Source organism: Ambystoma mexicanum, chromosome 9, assembly GCF_040938575.1.
Source record: "Ambystoma mexicanum isolate Mex_15411 chromosome 9, UKY_AmexF1_1, whole genome shotgun sequence".
Classification (NCBI taxonomy): Eukaryota; Metazoa; Chordata; class Amphibia; order Caudata; family Ambystomatidae; genus Ambystoma; species Ambystoma mexicanum.
Window position 1 is genome coordinate 677768781 of NC_090931.1, and position 20158 is coordinate 677788938.

The 20158-nt window shown below is 47.5% G+C and overlaps 1 protein-coding gene across 3 annotated transcripts in view; it reads left to right on the plus strand.

Moving 5' to 3' along the window:
- Window positions 1–20158, plus strand: part of NBEAL1 (neurobeachin like 1) — a 2018929-nt gene that overhangs the window by 1714689 nt on the left and 284082 nt on the right. For all 3 annotated transcript variants that reach the window (XM_069615520.1, XM_069615521.1, XM_069615522.1), the window contains one exon: window positions 13603–13733. In XM_069615520.1, coding sequence (XP_069471621.1) covers window positions 13603–13733 — 131 coding nt within the window. The remainder of the gene's footprint in view (window positions 1–13602; window positions 13734–20158) is intronic.

Sequence of the window (20158 nt, forward strand, 5' to 3'; positions counted from 1 at the left end):
AAGCGCCACTTTCGTTTGGCCTGCCTTACTTCCAGGTAGGCTACTCTGAGTTAATTAGAAAACCAAGGTGTTGAAGGACATTTCTTAGAACGGGACACCTTTGAAGAAGCCACCAAATCAGCTGCATCCTGCAGTGTCTGGGATAGGAAGGATAGATCCCCTTGTGTAGTGTTCTGACATTTCCATTAATGAAAGACACCATGTGAGCAAGATCTGCTGTACACCAATTTGCTTTAAAATGGCAGCAGGACTAGGTTTCAAAGGAGGACATAGGCAGGATATGAGCATCTCCAAAATGGTACTTGTCCTCGAATCACAGGAAAGAGCTTTTCTGCGCTTGCTAGGTTTTATGGACTCCTGGCTCCTTGTAGTGTCAAAGGCTTGGCTACACACGAGGTCCCTACATGAGTGGCTTCTCATTTGTCACTCAACTCAGTTACAGGAACGCTCCTTAGATCTTCAGGTCTCAGTGAAAGTGTCCAGAGACCTGAAATGGTGGTCCCAGAGAAACAAACTACTGAACGAGATGCTGCTTCGATAGTCCTGGCCCCAACTGACACTGATGCATCCCATAAAGGTTGAGGTTCTCACCTACAAAGTATGACGGTGAGCGACCTGTGTTCTACATCGCAATGCTGAAAACACATCGGTTTAGGGGAGAGAGATCCGGCTGGCCCTGGTCGCTTTCCTCCCTTCGGGTACAGGGGGAAAACTAAACTAGTCCTGACGGTGGCCATTGGCCTTGCATTACCTGAAAACTTGGTGGTGTGGGCTCCTTGCCTCTGTGCAGAGAAGCAATGCTACAGTGGTGCTGGGCTCTGGAGAACATAATATCTCTGAGGGCAGTGAGAATGTGGATGTCTTGAGCATACAGACTTCGGCTTCCCACAAGTGCAAGCTCTGTCACGAAGCTCTGGCAGAGCTATTAGTCCATTGGGGAACTCCTCGGGTGGACCTCTTTGCATCCAGTGTGAACAGAAAGTGCAGATGCTTCTGCTCCAGGGAGTTTCCACAACAGGTAGCGCTGGGGGATGCTTTGACAATCAGTTGAGATTTCAACTTGCTCTAGACATTCACGTTCCCGCCGATCCCTGTCATACTGCTGGTTCTCAGAAGGAAGCGTCAGTTGGGGTCCACAATGATTCTGATCTTTGCAGACTGGGCCCAGAGAACGTTGTTTGTGGAGTTGCTGGACATGTCCATCTGCCCTACCTGGCACCTTCTGCATAGGGGGACATCCTCTCGTGATCGGAAGGACGAATCCTACCGACGAATCATACAGCCAGAACATTCATTCTTGGCTGTTGAAAGTTTGAGGTATGAAGAGTGGGATTTGTATGAGGACATCCTTTACGTACTACAGGAGACACAGCATCAAATCAGTTTGTCTGTAGGTGGTTAAGTTTTCAGCTTGGTGCCGGGAAAGGGATCTGTTCCATATCCTCAGTACTGGATTTTCGGCTTTCTTTGGCTCAAACAGGCCTGCAGATTGACACTATGAAGGGGTATCTTGCTGCCATTTTGGTTTTCAAGAGAAGCAGGGAGTTTTTTCTCAGTACCCACTGTAATTGTCATTGTCATCTATACAGCACCTTTTATCATTACTATAGTGTCAACGCGCTTGTGGTCGGAACGGCCTTGGGGGCCGCATTCCAGAGTAAAGGACATTCTCATAGAGGTTTGGAATGCATATGGCCAAGATCAGGTATTGGATCAGCTGGCTAGGCTCGGGTAAGCAACCTAAGAAATCAGGCATGTGAGTGTGTGCTGAGGGCGGTCACAAGTGTGTATGAGTTCAAGAGACTCATAATTTGTGCAGCTAAATCGGAATGTTATAGGTTGTCACTGTATTCCAATAGCAAAGGTGTTGAGTCAAGTCTGAAATTAGTAGACTTAAAAACATTGTGTGCAGCTATACCGAGTGTTGTCGTAGCTGCTTTCTAATGTGTGTGGATGAATAGCCATGCCTGCAGCGAATGTCCACCAAAGTGGTTCGTTTATACGTACATGGAGCTCAGATGGAGCTTATCTTTGATGTCACTGTGTCATCAGATCTTCTATGGGGACAAAAATCTGGCTAGCCTTTGCGGCATTATGGAGAGGCTACAGTGGCTGTCCTAGTGCCCCATGGTCATGTAATTCCTGCAGGAACTATGTAATGAGTTTCCCCCAGACCAGTTTGTTCTTCCGATATGGGTCTTAAATTTAGTGTAAACGTATCTTATGTACACTCCGTTTGAGCCCCACTTTTCAATGGATTGCTTTTCTCCTCCAGATTCCTCATCTTGATAGATATCCTGATCCAACTCTGCTGTTTGCAAACCTTTTCGACATGGGGCGTAGTGGACCTCGACTCGGCTGTCGATCGTCGCCTTGTCTTGCCGGGTGCTCAATCGCCAGCTCCAGACGTGACGTCAGGCGTCATTTAAATACCCCATCACTACGACCTATGCTTTAGTTCCTTTTTTCTTCACGCTTGTATGCTGTATCGGGAACACGACTTTGAGTTTACTCAACGTTTTTCTGTCAAATTTGAAATGTTTTCTTCAAAAAACCTGACCACGATATCTACACACCGGGTTTCAGGCTTCAAAAGGTGCACCGATTGTGAGGCCAAAATGTCGGTGACCGACCCCCACGACGTCTGTCTGTGGTGCTGCAGTGCGAGTCATGACACAGTGGCCTGCACGTCGTGCTCTAAAATGCAGCTGAAATCCCTTCGTGAGAGAGCCGGGAAACTAGCTTTGGCCGACCGTTGACAAAATCTGTGGTGCAGTCGCTCGTTCGTTCTTCAGAGGCTGATACGGAGGAGCCCACGCCCGAAAAGGGGAAGGATAGGCATTGTAAGAAAACTAAGAAGCGATCCCATTCTAGCAGCCATTCTTCTTCGTCTTCTTTGCGAAAGAAGGAACAGCACCACCACTAACGCAAATGCAGCTCGTTGTCCCATTCTAGCAGCCATTCTTCTTCGTCTTCTTTGCGAAAGAAGGAACAGCACCACCACTAACGCAAATGCAGCTCGTTGTCGGAACAAGGTAACTGACCAACCATTTGAGAAGAGTGGGAAAGTTTAAAGACTGAAATGCTGGAAATGTTTAAACAGCAGGCTGCTGTCAGTGCTGCCCCCCAACCCCCTTGACCAGCAAACCTTGGCCGCACGCTAGCTGGTCCGTCGACATCGACCAAGCCTGCGGCTGGACGCCGACAAAGGCGCAAAAACCATTGATGGTTGTCAATCAAAAGGCTCCTACCATGATGTGCATTCGTCGTCCAAGCATTCCTCGCGCCAAAGTAATTTCCTCAGTGCTGATAACTGTTCCGACGGCGAAACCTTCGACGCTAACTAGCAGCAACGGTTCTTTTGTCCCGTTATCAAAAACAGGATTTTTTTGAGTTGATGCAATCGATCTTCGACGTCGACCAGCCAGGCGACCAAGGGGCCATTGACCCGATATATTTTGGCACTGGCGGAGTTGATTTTTTTGATGACCAGGCCGATATATTAGCCTTAGCCCAAGGATTACAAGGTGCAAGTGGGGTGGACACATCCCCAGATCTTCAGTTCCTACAAGCATACTCATGCTAAATTCAGGGCCTAGACACCGTTGCCTTCAAAACTTCTGCTGCACCCCTTCAGCGGTATGAACTCACTGATATTCTGGATGAAGGTCCAATAGTCGAGCATAATATACCTTTCAGTCCGGCTATAGCTGACCCACTAGCCTCCGTATGGCAGCACCCATGCACAATGCCTCCCGTAAGGGCCAATTGCACAGAAAAATATAGGCCGGCAAGTGGAGGTCTTTCTTTCCAATCTTCTTACCCTTCATCAGAAGGGTTCGTAGTGCAAGCTGCCACTATCACCACCAGACCAGCAGCCTCTACGTCCAATCTACCTCCAGATGGAGAGGGTAAAAAACTTGACGCCGTGGCCAAGGATGTTTTTACTTCAGGCAGTATGGCCTTAAAGGCCACTAATGTGGCATGCAGCTTTGCCATATATTCGTTTGGTCTGTGCAAGGCTGTAGAAGAAGCCACTCAATACATCCCGGAAGGGGAAACGCAGGATGGTTTTATACGGCTGGTGGAAGATGGGAAGGATGTAGCGAAGCAGTCGGTGCAAAAGGGCCGGTCAATGGGATCGGCAGGTTTAATGAGAAGACAGGCCTATTTTAGAACCTCTGGATTCTCCCCACATGCCCAGAACACGCTGCTAGACATGCCCTTTGAGGGACATATGTTTTTTAGACGAAAAACTGACGACTCTTTAGGAAACTTCAGAGAGTCAAAACTTGCTGCAAAGTCGCTCGGCCTAGCTGCACAGCCGGCCAAGCCTGCCTTTAGCTTTGCCTCAAGAGGCAGAGGATATAAAATGCTATGTACCCTATGGCAGGAAGCAGCAGCTCCTGTAATCCAGTCAGGTGCAGAGGTGCTTCTTGCATCCCGGAAGGGGCAGAGGGGCTTTTAGAGGCCAGCAGCGGGGGCGGCTCCGCCCTCTAAGCCGCTTTGATTTCCCCTCCCGCGACTTACCGGTTGGTGGACAGTTGGCAGGATATTGGCCCCACTGGCAGGATATTACCTCTGATGCCTGGGCCCTGCAGACAAATCGGTGGGGCTATTGTCTACCTTTTTTAAGAAAGCCACCGGTCAGACCCCCACCGCCTCCAATCCAATCGGGACAGGAGCTCCAGGAACAGCTGAGAGCCCTGTTGTCAAAGGGTGCCATGGAAGAGGTACCTCTCGATCAGAGAGGGTTGGGCTGGTTTTCTCGATGTTTCCTGGTGCCAAAGAAAGGAGGATGTCTACGTCCAATTCTGGACCTCAGGGCCTTAAACAAGTTCATGAGGAAGGACAAATTCAGGATGTTGATGTTGAAAGAAATTCTCCACACTCTCGAAGTTCAGGGCTGTCTGGTGTCAGTAGACCTAAAGGACATCTATCTCCATGTGCTGATACACCAAAAGCACAGGAAGTTCCTAAGGTTCCTCATAGGGGACAAGTGCTATCAGTTCAAAGTGCTGCCCTTTGGGTTAACCTCCGCTCCAAGGGTCTTCACCAAGCTCATGGCGGTAGCCGCGGCTCACCTCAGGAGATCCGGGGTCCATGTATTTCCATACCTGGATGACTGGCTGATCCAGGGGAAGTCAGCGGGGCAAGTCTTATCTGGTGTGCACTTGTCCACTACTGCACAGGCTGGGCTTCTCCCTGAACTTGAAGAAGTCCCATCTGATGCCAGTCCAAAAGCTCCAGTTCATCGGTGCATTCCTAGATACTCTGATAGGGAAGGCATTCCCTCCCGAAGAGAGAGCCGACAGCATAGCACAGATGGTTCATTTGTTCTGGAACCATGCCACTTTACCAGGCCAGGCTGCATATGAGATCCCTTCAGTGGCTCCTAAGGGACCACTGGCCTCAGTACCTGGGAGCGCTCACAGATCCCCTGTGGGTGTCCAACCAAATGGTCCTCAATCCTTCTGGCTTCTTTGGCCTCAGACCGGACGCATCTCTGAAGGGCTGGGGTGCTCACTGCAAGTACTTGCAGGTGATCAGCTTTTGGTCAGCGACGGAAGCCAGGTGGCACATCAACAGGCTGGAGTTACGAGCCATCATGCTAGCCCTGAGGGCCTTCGCCCCATCCTTCAAGGTGAAGCATATCCTGAATCTGACGGACAGCACAGCGGCCACACACTACCTTAACAAACAAGGTGACGTGCGCTCCTGTCCCCTCTGCACAGAAGCAATGCAGCTATGGTTATGGTTACTGGAGAATCAGATCTCGGCAGTTCATCTGGTGAGGACAGAGAACAGTTTGGTGGATGCTCTGAGCAGACAGAGCAGTCATGTACGAGTGGGAAGTGTGCCAGGAAGTCCTGGAAGAGGTCTTCTCTCTCTGGGTTACCCAACAGTGGATCTGTTTGCCATGAATTCCAACAGGAAGTGCGAATAGTTTTGCTCAAGGGAATTTCCAGCAAACGGTGCACTGGGGAACACGTTTCTAGTGGACTGGACTTTCCATCTCGACTATGCCTTTCCCACGATTACCGCCATTCATTAGGTTCACGGGAGGTTCAGGAGATTTCGAGCGACCATGATCTTGAACGCACTGGACTGGGCGAGGTGAACGTGGTACTCCGATCTCCTGGATCTGTCCACCTCACCGGTTGCCTCGTCATCCGGATCTCCTGACCCAGTCGGAAGGTAGAGTGCTTCACCCGACCCCAGACTCCCGCAACCTAAAAGCATGGCTCTTGAGAGGATGAGGTATGATGACTGGGACCTCTCAGAGGAAGTACCTGAGGTGTTGTTGGCTGCACTCAGACCATCTACAAGATCTCTGTAGGCGTGCAGGTGGAGAGAATTTGAGGCATGGTGCAGGGAGCGCCAGATTGACCCCATCTCCTGCCCCACCATGACGGTGATGGTGTTCCTTCTGTCACTGGCTTCAGCAGGCCTTCAGGTCACCACAGTCAAAGGTTATTTAAGGGCCATGTCCGTGTTCAAAAGGCCCCCAGATCAGGGTTCTTTCTTCACTATTCCGGTCATAGCCCAATTCTTGAAGGGCTTTCTCAATAAGTTTCTGCCAATTCCTTTTATTGTCTAAGATTGGGATCTTAATTTTATTAATTATTTGATGGCGACTCTGTTCGAGCCATGCACTCTTGTTCCATAAGGCTGTTATCCTTAAAACAGCTTTCTTGGTTGCAATCACGTCAGACAGGAGGGTTAGGGAGTTGCAGGCGATGTGCTGCAAACCTTAATTTTTACGTTTCTTCCGGGAGAAAGTCTCTGTCAAAGTCAAGCCTGGCTTCCTTCCTAAGGTTGTTTCAGAGTTTCACCTCTCTGTCTATTGATTTGCCTGTCTTTTACCCTCCACCCCATCCCTCGAAAGAGAAAGAGCCGTTCCACTGTCATGACCCCAAAAGAGCTAAATGTTTTTAAGCGGCTCGTGCATCACAGTTTCTGAAAAACTGACCAGTTGTTCGTTGCCCATTCATTATCCCGTAAAGGTCTCGCCATAACTAAGCAAACCCTGTTGCATTGGATTATTTTATGTATATCCGAATGTTACCATTCGGCAGGCAGGGAGCTTCCTCCCAGCATCGGTGCATATTTCAAAACGGAGGTCTCAGTCTCTAAAGCCCTACAAAGGGGAGTTTCAAAGGGGAGTCTCTTTGCACATTCCACAATAGGACTGTCTGCCACCTCGGCTCTACAATGTTGATTTCCTGTTCTGAACATTTGCCAGGCAGCTACGTGATCGTTTTTGCACACGTTTGCTAAACAGATACCGCTTAGATTCTCAGTCTGTACAGAACACTCGTTTCAGCAGAGCTGTCATTCAGAGTTTTCTGGTTTAGGTGGTTTAGGTGGTGTCCTTGCTGTCCTCCCTCCTCAAGATCAACGCACCCCTATGCAATTCTGTCAAAGATGAGGAATCCATGGGAGGAAGGAATCCATTAAAAGAAAAAAATACTTTATTCTCTGTAATGTTCTTTCTGATGGATGTCACTCCCACTGATTCTTCATTGCCCTCCCAAAGTCATATCCAGCGTGAGGTGCGTAGAAGCATCAGGGAGAACTGACTTATCTGTACTGCACCCCCTGCTGGCAGAAAGGTTTCAGAAGAACAGCTGCTCTGGGAGATAGATATCAAAGATGAGGAATTTGTAGGAGGAACAGCCATCAGAAAAGAAATATTACTGAGAGGTGAGTAATTTGTTTACATATATATATATATTTCTGAGGCGTATGGATCTGCTTAGATCACATGGTGTGCATAGGCCGACATCTAGTGGCGTATTACAGTTGTTGTTTTCGAAATTTGAAAAGGGACGTCGACAGGGCATGCCAGTAATACTATCCCTAGTGTGACGTCCACTTTACCCATGGTTCTTCACGCGTCGAGGTCCCTCAGATAATCTTTTTCCGCCATAGTAGACGGAAGCTATTTCGCAGAGTTCTCCTTTAGGCATACCACCATTGACTTATACCAAATTAGTGATGGTTTCTCTTTCTATCCTTTATATTCTACATCACCGATTATCGAGAACATCCGACACCGGTGAAGAAACGACCGTCGAAGACTCCCATCGACGGATCCGTCCGGCCTTGGAAAGCCACTGCGGGCTTCGCCCCACACAGTAGGGAGAGGGGTGGAGGACATTTAAGAATGTATTTACCCCATTTCGGACACTATTCTCGCCTTGCTGCCGTGTCTTTCCATTATGGATAGAACACCTTTCAAATTGTGCCCTAAGTGCAACAAAAAATTCCCCTGGGTCGACAAACACCTGGTGTGTAACCTTTGTCTCCCTCGGGATTACGTCAAAGGGACCCGTCGAGCCTGTAGGCTATTTAAACCCAAGACATTAAAGGACCATTTAACCAAGCGCTGGGCCCACCATGCTATGCAGGTCGAGGCCACCATGGACGTGGAGGGGACTTTCAGCGACGGCAGCAACGCTGCGTTATCTGATGGCAAAGGCGATGGAGATACTTCAGTTTCCCAAGCGCAAGCCACCAACCCCATCAGCCCGGCCGGCGGCCTTGTTACGGGGACGACACCCGGCGGCAGTGGCGCTCTCACAACCCCTTCCACTAAGCACACAACCCACGGCCGAGACGCGACACGTTCGTCGAACAAAGGCCCACGCACGACATCTAGGGAGAGGTCTGCAGAATTACTGTCCTCGGGCCCGATCGCCACATGACAGGCCCCGACTGTTGAAAGACAGAACAGACGTTGCGACTAAATCCATTCCTGAACCTCGCACGTCAGTAGACGAGACTTCGGATCATTCCGTAGCTGAAATTCAACAATCTTTGTCGAAAACGGTAAAAAACCCTATTCAGGCGGGACTAGCCCATTTGGTTAAAAAACACATCCCAGAAGGCCTAATAAAGGGGAGTAAGTCCAAGAAGAAGTATTCTAAGACCCCTCACAGGGAAAGGTCCCATAAGGATAGGTCCCCACACAAGAGTAAAGACTCACAGGAAGCAGATTCCTTGTCTTCAGCCCTAAAGAAAAAGGGCCAGCCTTCTCCCCAAGTCCCAGTCACTCCTCAGGATCAGGGGCTTCCATTGGACCCTATGTCCATTCCTAGCTCTGCCCAATGGACATGTGAGGATATTGATATGGTCATGAGAAGGATGACCTTCATGGCAAACATTTTTTTAAAAGACCCTAATTACTTCCAGAGTCTTCAGTCCACCCTTCACACTACAGCGCCCTCTAGTTCTCAGGCCCCTGTATCAGCCACTGCTTCTCAACCACCATCAAAGAGGTCTCGCCCCGATACCCTAACTATTCCATCGCAGCAAGACCCCTCAGTCATTGAACTGGACCCGGACAATGAGGACCTCTATGTAAATCAAGAAGCCACAGACCCTTACTATGGTGATGATGATGATGAAGAGCCAGACATGTATAACATAGACTCTCCCGTCAACCAGGATCCCCCTGTCGCAGATTCTCCTATAGATAACCAGCCACTATTAAACGACATGCTCATCAAGGCAGCTGAGAACGTCCAGATAAAAACGCAGGAAACTCAACAAGGCAAGGACTTTGTTGATGACATTTTGGGGGATAAGAAGGCTGTCACTCAGTTCATTCCCCTCCTGCAGTCTATTCAGCAAACGATACAACCCTCGCTAGAAACGCCTAACCAGACACAGGCAGTTAATCCCTGCATCAAGAAGCTCTTCCGACCTGCTCCATCAGACCCTCTCTATATCAGGGCACAGCTCAAGCCTGACTCTCTTGTAGTTACAACAACAAGGAAGCGAGTGGGTACACCCCTAGCATCTTCTGAAACACCCCCGGACAAGGAAAGCAAGAAGCTGTACACAATGAGGAGGAAAGTGGCCTCTTCGGCTGCCTTTCAGGCGAGAATACCCAATAACACCACTCTTCTGGCCAGTTTTAACTGCCATAAATGAGATGAAGTATCAGCTTTGTTATCATCAGCCCCTGAACCCCTTAAAACACAATTGGCCCTTGTGGCTGCAGAAAGCAGGGCAGTTTCAAGCTGCATGTTAGAGTAATCTGGACGCCGCTGACAACACGGGCAGGATTATTGCAGAGGGAACAATTATTAAGTGCCATGCTTGGTTCCGCCAGTCCGGCTTCAAGCAAGAGACGCAAACAAGCCACGCTTCTTACTATTCCCATTTAGCCCAATGTACTTTTTGGAAAGGCCGTTGAAGACCCCTTGAAAACTGCTAAAGAAGAATACGATACACTAAAGTCGTTGGGCCAGCTGACTAATAAACCCACTGGCCAGAGAGGCAATAGTAGTTTTCGTCGCTCACGTGGACAAAATTCACAGAGGGTTTCAGGCTACAATCAGAATCAGGGAGCATCCTGGGTTAACAATCAAGACCAGGCCTCACAAGGTTACCCAAGGGGGCAGCGCAGATCCCGTGACCGGGTGAGGTCCTCCTCGTCTAGAGAAGGTACCACACCTCCAAAACAGTGACTACCCGCTTCAGGTGCCCTCCCATGTCTCTCCAGTAGGAGGGCGTATTTCAAACTTCACCCAAGCATGGGAGGGAATCACCTCTGACAAGTGGGTGCTATCCACCGTGGCAGGCGGTTATTGGGTGGAGCTCATCCAGTGACCCCGGAATCATCCCCCATGCCAGAAGACTCACTCGAGGGAAGACCAACGCATCCTACTCGAGGAAATCGCAACGCTGCTCCAAAAGGACGCCATAGAAATCGTCCCGGCCAACCAGGTAAACAAGGGTATTTATTCAACCTACTTCCTTGTGCCAAAGAAAGATCTAACAATGCGCCCAGTATTAGACTTACACCCTGCAAACAAATATGTCAAGCCACAAAAGTTCTGCATGACTACGCTACAAGAACTAATCCCTCTGCTAAAGCAGAGGGATCATATGGCAACATTGAATAAGAAAGATACTTATTTTCATATTTCAATGTTCCCAGCGCACAGAAGATTCTTGCGGTTCAAGATAGCAAATGAACACTACCAATTCAAAGTGCTACCCTTCGGCATAGCATCAGATCCAAGCATATTCACAAAGGTACTGGCGGTGGTGGCAGCGCACCTGCGCAGGGAGGCAATCCCAGTGTACCCTTACCTGGACGACTGGCTGATTACAGGGGAGACTCCCCAAATTTGCAGACAAAACATTTAAAGAACTATCAACCTTCTCTTTCAGTTGTGCTTCTCAATAAACGAGAAAAACTCAAGCCTAGTGCTGAGCACAACCAAACAGTTCCTAGGAGCTGTAATAGACTCAGAAGAGGGGTTGGTCTTTCCATCAGAGGAAAGAGTCCAAAACATGTTACTGCAAATTCCTCATTATCAAGCCGGCCGCCAGATAAGTGTACGCAAAGCTATGCGTTTGCTAGGCATGATAGCATCTTGCATTTACCTGGTACCAGACGCGCGCTTGTGCATGCGACCAATGCAGGAGTGGTTGGCGAAACACTGGTCTCAGACAAACAGTCAGTGGGACGATCTAGTGGTCGTTTCCCCAACACTAGTACAAAATCTTCGCTGATGGACAAGATAAAATCTGTTGAAGGGAAAACCCTTCCACAATCCGGAAGTGCAAGCGATTGTCACAACAGACGTCTCACTTGCCGGGTGGGGGGGCTCATTACCTTCATCACACAGCACAAGGTCTGTGGACTGATGCTTCGGCGCAGAACCACATCAGTCTGCTGGAACTTCTGGCAGTGTTCAAGGCCCTTTGGCCTTCGAGATTCACCTAGCGACCCAGTCACTGCAAGTCCTCACTGACAGCAGTACTGCGTTGTATTACATCAACAAACAAGGGGGCACACATTCTCCAAATCTGTCCAAGCTAGCGCAACAAATTTGGAAATGGGCACTCAGATGGAAAATATTCCTATCATCACAGCACGTTCCAGGGGAACTGAAGTCTTGTGTGATCCCATTAAGCTCCCGTGCCTGACCAATCTACTCAATCGGCGGATTGACAGTGCACCCTCAACCTCACTTATTGAACTTGGCATCAAGGCTCCTGAAGTCATAGAGTTCGGACATCTTAACCTACCACAGAGGTGTATGTATATCCTGAAGGAAGCACGAAAGCCTAACACTAGACACTGTTATTTCGACAAGTCGAGAACATTTGTAATTTGGTGAATTAACCACATAGAATGTACTTCATCCCACATTCTAAATTATATGTTTCACTTGTTAGACTCAGGGTTACTATTTAACTCTTAGAAGGTCCACCTGGCGGCCTTGTCAGCCTACACCACCTCCCACAATAAGGTATCATGGGAGAAGATAACGGTCATCAAGGCATTCATGGAGGGAGTACAATTTCAAACCCGCCGCCTGGATGGGATCTCAATGTGGTACTCGCTAAGCTCATGGGACCCCCTTTCGAGCCGATGCACAAATCAAGTCTTAAACACCTGACTCACAAGACTGCCTTCTTGGTGGCTATTACTTCCATAAGAAGAGTTAGTGAATTGCAAGCATTGTCAGTGCAGGATCCTTTCTTTGTCATACACAAAGAGAAACTGGTTTTACGTACTCATCCTAGCTAGGTTCTGTCCTAATTTAATTTCAAAATTGCATGTGAACCAGTCCATTGAGCTTCCGGCTTTCTTCCAGAACCAAAGAGCTCAGCTGAGGTAAAACTCCATACACTAAATGTAAGGAGGGCGGTCCTTTACTATGTAAACAAGACTAGACCGCTAAGGAAAACACACCAACTGTTTGTCTCCATAGCCCCAGGCAGAGAGGGGGATCGCATTTCCAAGAATGCCATCTCCAGATGGATAGTCAGGTGCATACAACTGTGCTGTTCACTGCCAGACAAGCCACTGCCTTTCATGCCAAGAGCTCACTCCACAAGGAGCAGAGGAGCTACTTTTGCATTTATTGCAAATTTCCCCCTAGACAGCATTTGCAAAGCAGCTACATGGAGCTCAGTACACACTTTCACTCAGCACTACTGCATTGACACACATTCCAAGACAGATACACAGGTGGGACAAGCGGTTCTAAGACATCTGTTCGCCCATGAACCTTCTCACATCCCACCACCTTCTCCTAACACTGCTTGCTAATCTATGCACAGCATGTGATCTAAGCAGATCCACAAGCCTCAGAAGGGATATGTTACTCACTGTAATCGTATTTCTGATGCTTGTATCTGCTTAGATTCACATGCGCCCACCTTTCCTCCCCTTGGAGAGAAGGCACATGGATGCTTTTGAGCTTGTCTGATACATATCTGCTTGGATGCATCTGTACTCACGCTACACTTCATGCTACCTCATGTAAGAAAAATAACAATCTGAAGGACCTCAACGCGTGAAGGACCATGGGTACAGTGGACGTCACACTAGGGATAGTATTATTGGCACGCCCTGTCGACGTCCCTTTTCGAATTTCGAAAACAGCAACTGTAATACTCTGTAATACTCTGCAGCTACCACTAGATGTCGGCCTTTGCACAGCATGTGAATCTAAGCAGCTACAAGCATCATAAATACAATTACGGTGAGTAATGTATCCCATATATATGGTGGACAACAGCTGGCAAAGTGAGTAACCTGTTCTTTTATACTTTCTCACTGTGTAGATTCGACTGTGCAGATCGTCAGTTTCATTCTATTCCAGCCACGTGGCAGGCTCTCATAGATAATCCAAATGATGTGAAGGAGCTCATTCCAGAGTTTTTCTACTTCCCAGAGTTCTTGGAGAACCAAAACGGTATGAGCAGACTTTGTTGTTAGTTGAATGAAATGTATTGTTTTGAGTATCTGTTGCATCTCTGCCCACACCTGATTTTGTTTCTGACGGAGAGGCTGGAATCTCCAAGTATTACGCTGTCTTTTTTTATGTCTTGAAAAAATCATGCAGAATCAACTGTTATCCCTTCAATGGCAGCCGCTATGTTGCTACTGATCACTGGCAGTGATTAAAGTGAATTTTATGCCTGGGACAGAAAATGGCACTGTAGCCAGTTCCTTCTGGGTGTTTGTTTACCATTATTTACCATTTCCTGCCCTAAGTGGTAATTGACTATCATCTGGACGAGTGGACCATGGACATATTTGTGTCTTATTTCAACAGACATGCAAATGAAGGGGCATAATGTCTTATTGGTATTCGAAAGTGGACATTATTTGTAAAAAATATTTTTTTTACAGCTACATTTCTAAAATGGTATTAGTTATAAGTATGTTTGGGTGTGTAAGAACACTATAACAGTGTGTACCCCACAATCAGAAGAAAGTCTTCTACTTGAATTAGCAAGTAACTCTTAGAAATTGTCTTGCAAAATCAAGTGTTGTGCATGAGCTCAGCCTTACCAAATGCTGATCCAGAAGGACATCAGGAGTGTAAATCTCCTCATCCTTCCACTTTTGCTTTTTTCTCTGCGGGTGTCAGACACTGCTGTGTTGTTTGGGGTTGTTTGTGGTCTTGTGCGGAAGGGATATGGCCAAGCAGTTCGGGCTGGACTGCAACTTTTGGAGTGGGATCAAGCCTGATTTGCATATGGTCTTTACCCTTTTTGTAATAGCTTTGCATGCTGAGGAACAACTCTGGAGGGCTGCCCTGAGCAATACCAGAGATTAAGATTAATTCATAACCTTCCAGTCATAAATTCCTTTTGTTTTGCTATGTTAACTATGACACCTTGGGCTGTTGCCCACTCCAAAGAGTGTGTCCCTTCAATGTGATATAGTGATTTCCTTAAAAGGTCTTTTTGGAAATAGATTGATAACATACTTAAGGAACATAACACAATTAAAATAACCATAATGTGTATGGTAAATAGTCTCCTTTGCTATGTCAGCCACCCATCTTATTTGACTTGTGCTACCCCATTTCATCATAGTTATGTTTATATCTGGCGAGCAAGGAATTTATTTTCAGCATTTCTAATAGAGGTAGCAGTGACATAACACAATAACATAAAATGTATTCATTTGATTTCTATAGATCTTTTATTCAAAGCACTTTAGAATACAAAGAAAGTACTGAAAATATTTAAATAGTATGACTGTAAAGATGGATTTTCAGAATCAGACCTGTGGGCACATTGTGAGAAACAACCCTATTCTGGGGAATAGGAAAATGATCCTTAAATCCAGCCAAACTCTATCAAGGTAGGTGACTGAGTGAGGCCTAGACTCCGAAGAATGTGGGGTGGTGATTGGTTGCAGAAGACCAATTAGAAGCAGATGCATAATTAGAAACCAGTTAAAACACCATTAGACTGTCTTAAAATATAAGGCCCTAGCACTTAAACGTCTTTTCCTAGTAAAGAGGATAGGGTCTAGTGCCATGGATTTTTAGTATCAGCCATGTTTAATTATGTTTAGGGCATGATATTTTGAGCAAATATTCGAAGCGAGCACTGTTTTCAAATGTATTTGATACATTTAGGCAAAAAGATTCACAGCTGAATGTAGAGCATTGCGTTGGTTTGGATTTCGGCAGCCACACCAAGCCTTATCTTTGTTATGGTTCTTGCGGGTACATCGCGTACACCAAGTCAGACTGTATTCATGTTTTTTCTGGGACTTGTGCCAAATAGTCTCGGTAATAGTAAATAAAACCGATATTGAAAGAACTACAGAACAGGACTTCCTGCTAAGCTTGAAGCTGCCGAGCACATTTTATAAGGGGGTGAAAGGTGCATTAGCCTTGTTCTCAACATAAACAAGCTTTTTACTTCCTTAAAAAGATGCTTTACACCGATACAAGACCAGTCCGCTCAACAGTTTTTTGGGACTCGGATGCTTTTTGCTTCCGTTAGATGCGTATGCTAATTAGGGCAGTGGACAGTTTAGGCCGAGATAGCATAAAAGGAAGGCTTCGAAGTCAGAGCAGGAGATTGCTGTCTGCGGGCGAAGAATGGAGACAAAAGGACGGCTGGAAGGAGAGGGAGAAGCACTAGGCTTATTATCCTCTATGCGGAGGGGGTTGATGTCCCTCGATTTTTCCTGGCTGCATTTTAAAGCCACTAAATATGATTGTGGGCTGTTTTGAGGCATTTGAGTCCCCACAGGAGGACATCACGAGTTTGGCGGTATCCCTGCGCTAATTGCGGCAGGATACCGCCCAACACTGTTCGCGTTGCGGATACCGCTATTTGGGTTACCGCAACTGCAATTTGCACTGGATCACGAGTAGTGGCAAACAAGTAAATCCCCATTCCCCATTGGGCACATTGGACCCAATGAGGCTGGGAGGTGTATTAGTGCTTGCGCTAATAGCGCCAAAATGGCCCATTCTGCCAGTGCATTCTCTGGAGGTGAATGTGTCCATACTGGTAATAGCGTTACCGCTGCAGTCAAGGGTTAACGCCCAACTCTTGATGAGGCCCTCTGTCTATTGACCTTTGAGCAGATTGTGATTGAGCTGTATGGTGAATATTTTTGGGTTTCCAGCGCAAGGCAAATCAGCTCACCACCTATGAACACATCTTATTCTTAATTGGCTTCATGCTGGCACAATGGCCAATCCCATTTGACATTAACTCTTTTTAAAGCATTTTTTCTATTTTTCTGATTTTTGAAAAAAATGTCATGGTGCTTTAAAAGGCGGCTTTTGACATTTTTGGGTTTTGTTCCGGGATTGTAGACCGTCCAAGGCATCCATTCTTCACCAGTCCTTTCATCTCCCTACTTTCTACACTTAGTGAATATGAGAGGTTTTTTTATCCTTCATTGATATCACATTGAGAAAGGTATTGGGGTATTAAAAGAGGGGATGCTTTTGGGTGTGTTTAGGTGCTTCTATGAAGATTGCCCAGCAGGATTTGTGAGGTTGCCTAGCAAGACCTGGTGAGGCAGGTCATTTTTTTAAGGTGGTTATGATGTCTTTGAGAAGGTTGGTCAGAATTGGTCTCGAGTTAACATACACAATGATTGCTGCTTATTAATTAATGGTGTTTTGCATTTTAAGTGTGTTGTGTGTTGTGACCTTAATGGTAGCAATGTTTCTTTATTAATGTGAGGAATCTCGGGGTGGGATCTCCCTTTGGCAAGGAGGACCCCCTTCTGGAAAGCCTCAAGAAACAAGACACCTTACCTACTGAACATACAGAACATCTGGGGTAAAACCCAACAAGAGGATCTGGTAAAAGAAGAGTCCCTCTCTTACTACTATCCCGGGAGAATGTGGTACCCACATCTTGACTCCACCTCCACAAGTGATTTCTCTTCACCATGCATAACCCAGGGACCATCTTTTCTTTTTGCTGTTAGTTACTTCATGCAGAGTAGCCCTGTCTATAAGATCGATAATTCTGTGACAAAGAAGCGTGAGGGAAGTATGGGAGTGGATAGCTACACTGACCAAGTGTCCGGTTTCTTTGTATTGTCCTTGCCATCCTGTCTTTATGTTGGCGCCCCGATTCCCGTGGGCTTTCGGAGCCCTACAAATAAATAAAATAAAAATAAAAAAAGAAGAGCAACCGAGACAAACATACTAGCTATCCAAGATTCAAGAGACAATTTACCATAAAAACAGACAAAGGACTGTCCTCCGAGTCAGTCCTGCCCCAGAGGAGCGGGAAAGCAAAGCCGCATAGAGAGGATGCGCTGCAGACCTGGACGCCTGGAGAAGGAAGTCGACGTCTGAAAAGGCAAAATGGGGCCTAAACTCACCTGAAGGCTGGGAAACCTGATGTCCGGTGGCAGGAAGGAAGCCAACCGAGCGGTCCAGGCGAGACCCGGCGTGCAGGGAGAATCCAACGTGGCAGAGCCGCCAAAAGCCGAAAGCAGACCACAAGAGCCAAAGGGAAGCCAGAGAAGCTTGCCGCTGTTGCCAAGGACCAGAACCCTTGCGGATCAACTTAGAAGGTATGCAGAGAGGGACCAGGAAGGTGCTGGGAACCCTTAGAGGCTGTGGTTGGATGGAAGACAGAACCATCTTCTTCATCTCAGTGAGACCAAGCATAGAAACGAAATAGAGACGTACTCAGTGAGAGAGCACTCTAATGAAACAAGAAGAGATCTAAGGGTCTGGGACCCTTAATGTGAGAAACCAGAAGGTTTCACTAGTTCCCTGGGATCTGTCATCTAGGTGGCCAGGCATCAATTTTGGATCCAGTTCCTGCGGGTGGACCAGTGCGGGAGGATCACCTGGGTGAGGGGTCTTGTGGGAGTGGGACACCAGATGGTGAGACGCGATATCCCCTTCCCTATAACATCTTTACCCCATCTTACCCAGTAGGATATTTAGGAACTTTGCCCACCCCCCTCCCTTTTACAACACAAACACTTTCTTACTGACAGCTCACTTTAAGGGAAAACAGATTAACACCCGAGCCGTGTACCTGACATGTCCCAATACTATGATCAGGCGAGGTCAGGAAATTATCGACAATCACTTACACCTGACATCCATTACACTTCCACATACGGATAAAAGGCGGAACACGAGAGCACACTCTGAGCGAGGCAAAGCACACAGGGAAACAGCAGTTCCAAGATGCCATTTTAACGAGAGGAGAAAAACGGCGAAACAGAAGGGTGTCGCAAGGAGGGATGTTCCCTTGACCTCTCCGACAAGAAACCGCTACTACCACGAAACTTCGAGAGAAAGCTTAAGACTAGGAAACTAGGCTGGAGAATCCTGCATTGTGTGTCATAGGTACCCGGGGCACTGCCACGTCAGTAATCCAGGCAGGGAGATTCTCCAGCCACCGTGGTACTCTCCTTGGCTCCAAGAACAAAGCCGCTTCAGTGAAAACACCACACCTGTGAGTTGGGGAGACCGATACAAGGCCGGTCTGTATTGAAGCCAAAGTTGCAAGCAGCAACATTATATGGCGAGCGCTGGAACGAACTTTGTTAAAACGCATGTGATAAGAGACACCAATGAAGTTAAACTGTTTGATTGATTAAACTTTAAACCAAGCTACAATACTTTTGACAAAGTGGTCCTGCACTGCGTGGATGCCCGATTGAAGGTCTCTGTAAGGTACCCAGCAGAGAAGTGATAAAAGTAGATAGATTTGGTCCGAGTCCGACAGAGGGAGATCAAACGAATAAATGTGAATCAAAGTGGTCCTGCGACGGGATAAGTCAAATCCTGCGCACAGTCGAAAGTCTTCGATTTCGATGAAGTAGAGAAAGTTTGGAAAAGTGCATGAATTTGGTCCGATCCCGGCACAGGGAGATTCATTGAAAGCTTTGTGTTGAAGTGGGTCTGAGCCTGGCGCAGAGGGGCCCATGGTGAATTGAAAATCACCCAGAATTTGTAAATGAGAATCCTGAGGAGAAAGGAACTTTTGAATGTTTGTTTGTCGCATCGGCCCTTTAAAGAGACTTTGAATGGCAATGAGACTTTGACATAGAAGGCCCCGATACTGAGATTTGAACTGCAACCTTGTCAGACCTCTGCGTTCCCATGGGTCTCCTCTTTTGGGAAATGCATGGGGCTCCCTGTTTTCCTTGCTGGCTTCAACACCCTAGGCCCAAATCTGTAGGTTGCCCACATGAACAAAATGTGCTGTGCTGAAAGGCTTGGGGTTAGCAGTGGGTTACCCTTTTCCTTTTGCGCCCTGGTAGGTGCACCCACAAAGAAAAGAAATTCAAAATGGCAGGCTGCCCTTTAGGGGGGGGCTGAGGGGCACCCTAGACCGCCAGGTAATTTTCTAATGTACTCTGGGGGTGACCCTCTCCCCCCACACCAAATGCAGGAGGGGAGCATCTCATTCAGATAAGAGGGGGGTTCTCATGCAGCCCTCCCTGGGGTTACATGCCCCTTCCTAAGAGCAGATAACTGCCCCCAGGGAGGGCTGCATGACATGACCCCAAGTCCATTTTTGGTGGGTGGGGGACAACCCCTTTCCATAAAAAAATTCCCTGGTGTTCCAGTGGGGAGGGGGGCACTCCCCCACCAACCACCTACACCAGCCATGATATTTCTTTTTTGGTTGCCCCCCACCCCTGGGGGCGGATGCTCACCCATCCGCCCCCAGGTGTCTCCATACATGTGGCACCTTGCTTTGGGGCCACGGGGGGAGGGGGCTGCTTACCTAGTAAGCAGCCCCCCACCCCCATACTACAAAGACATCCCTGGTGTCTAGTGGCATTGCTGCCCACAGATCCAGCGCCCTGCGCCCGATCCGTAAGCAGCAATACTTACAATGCTTGAAATACAGCCATAGATCG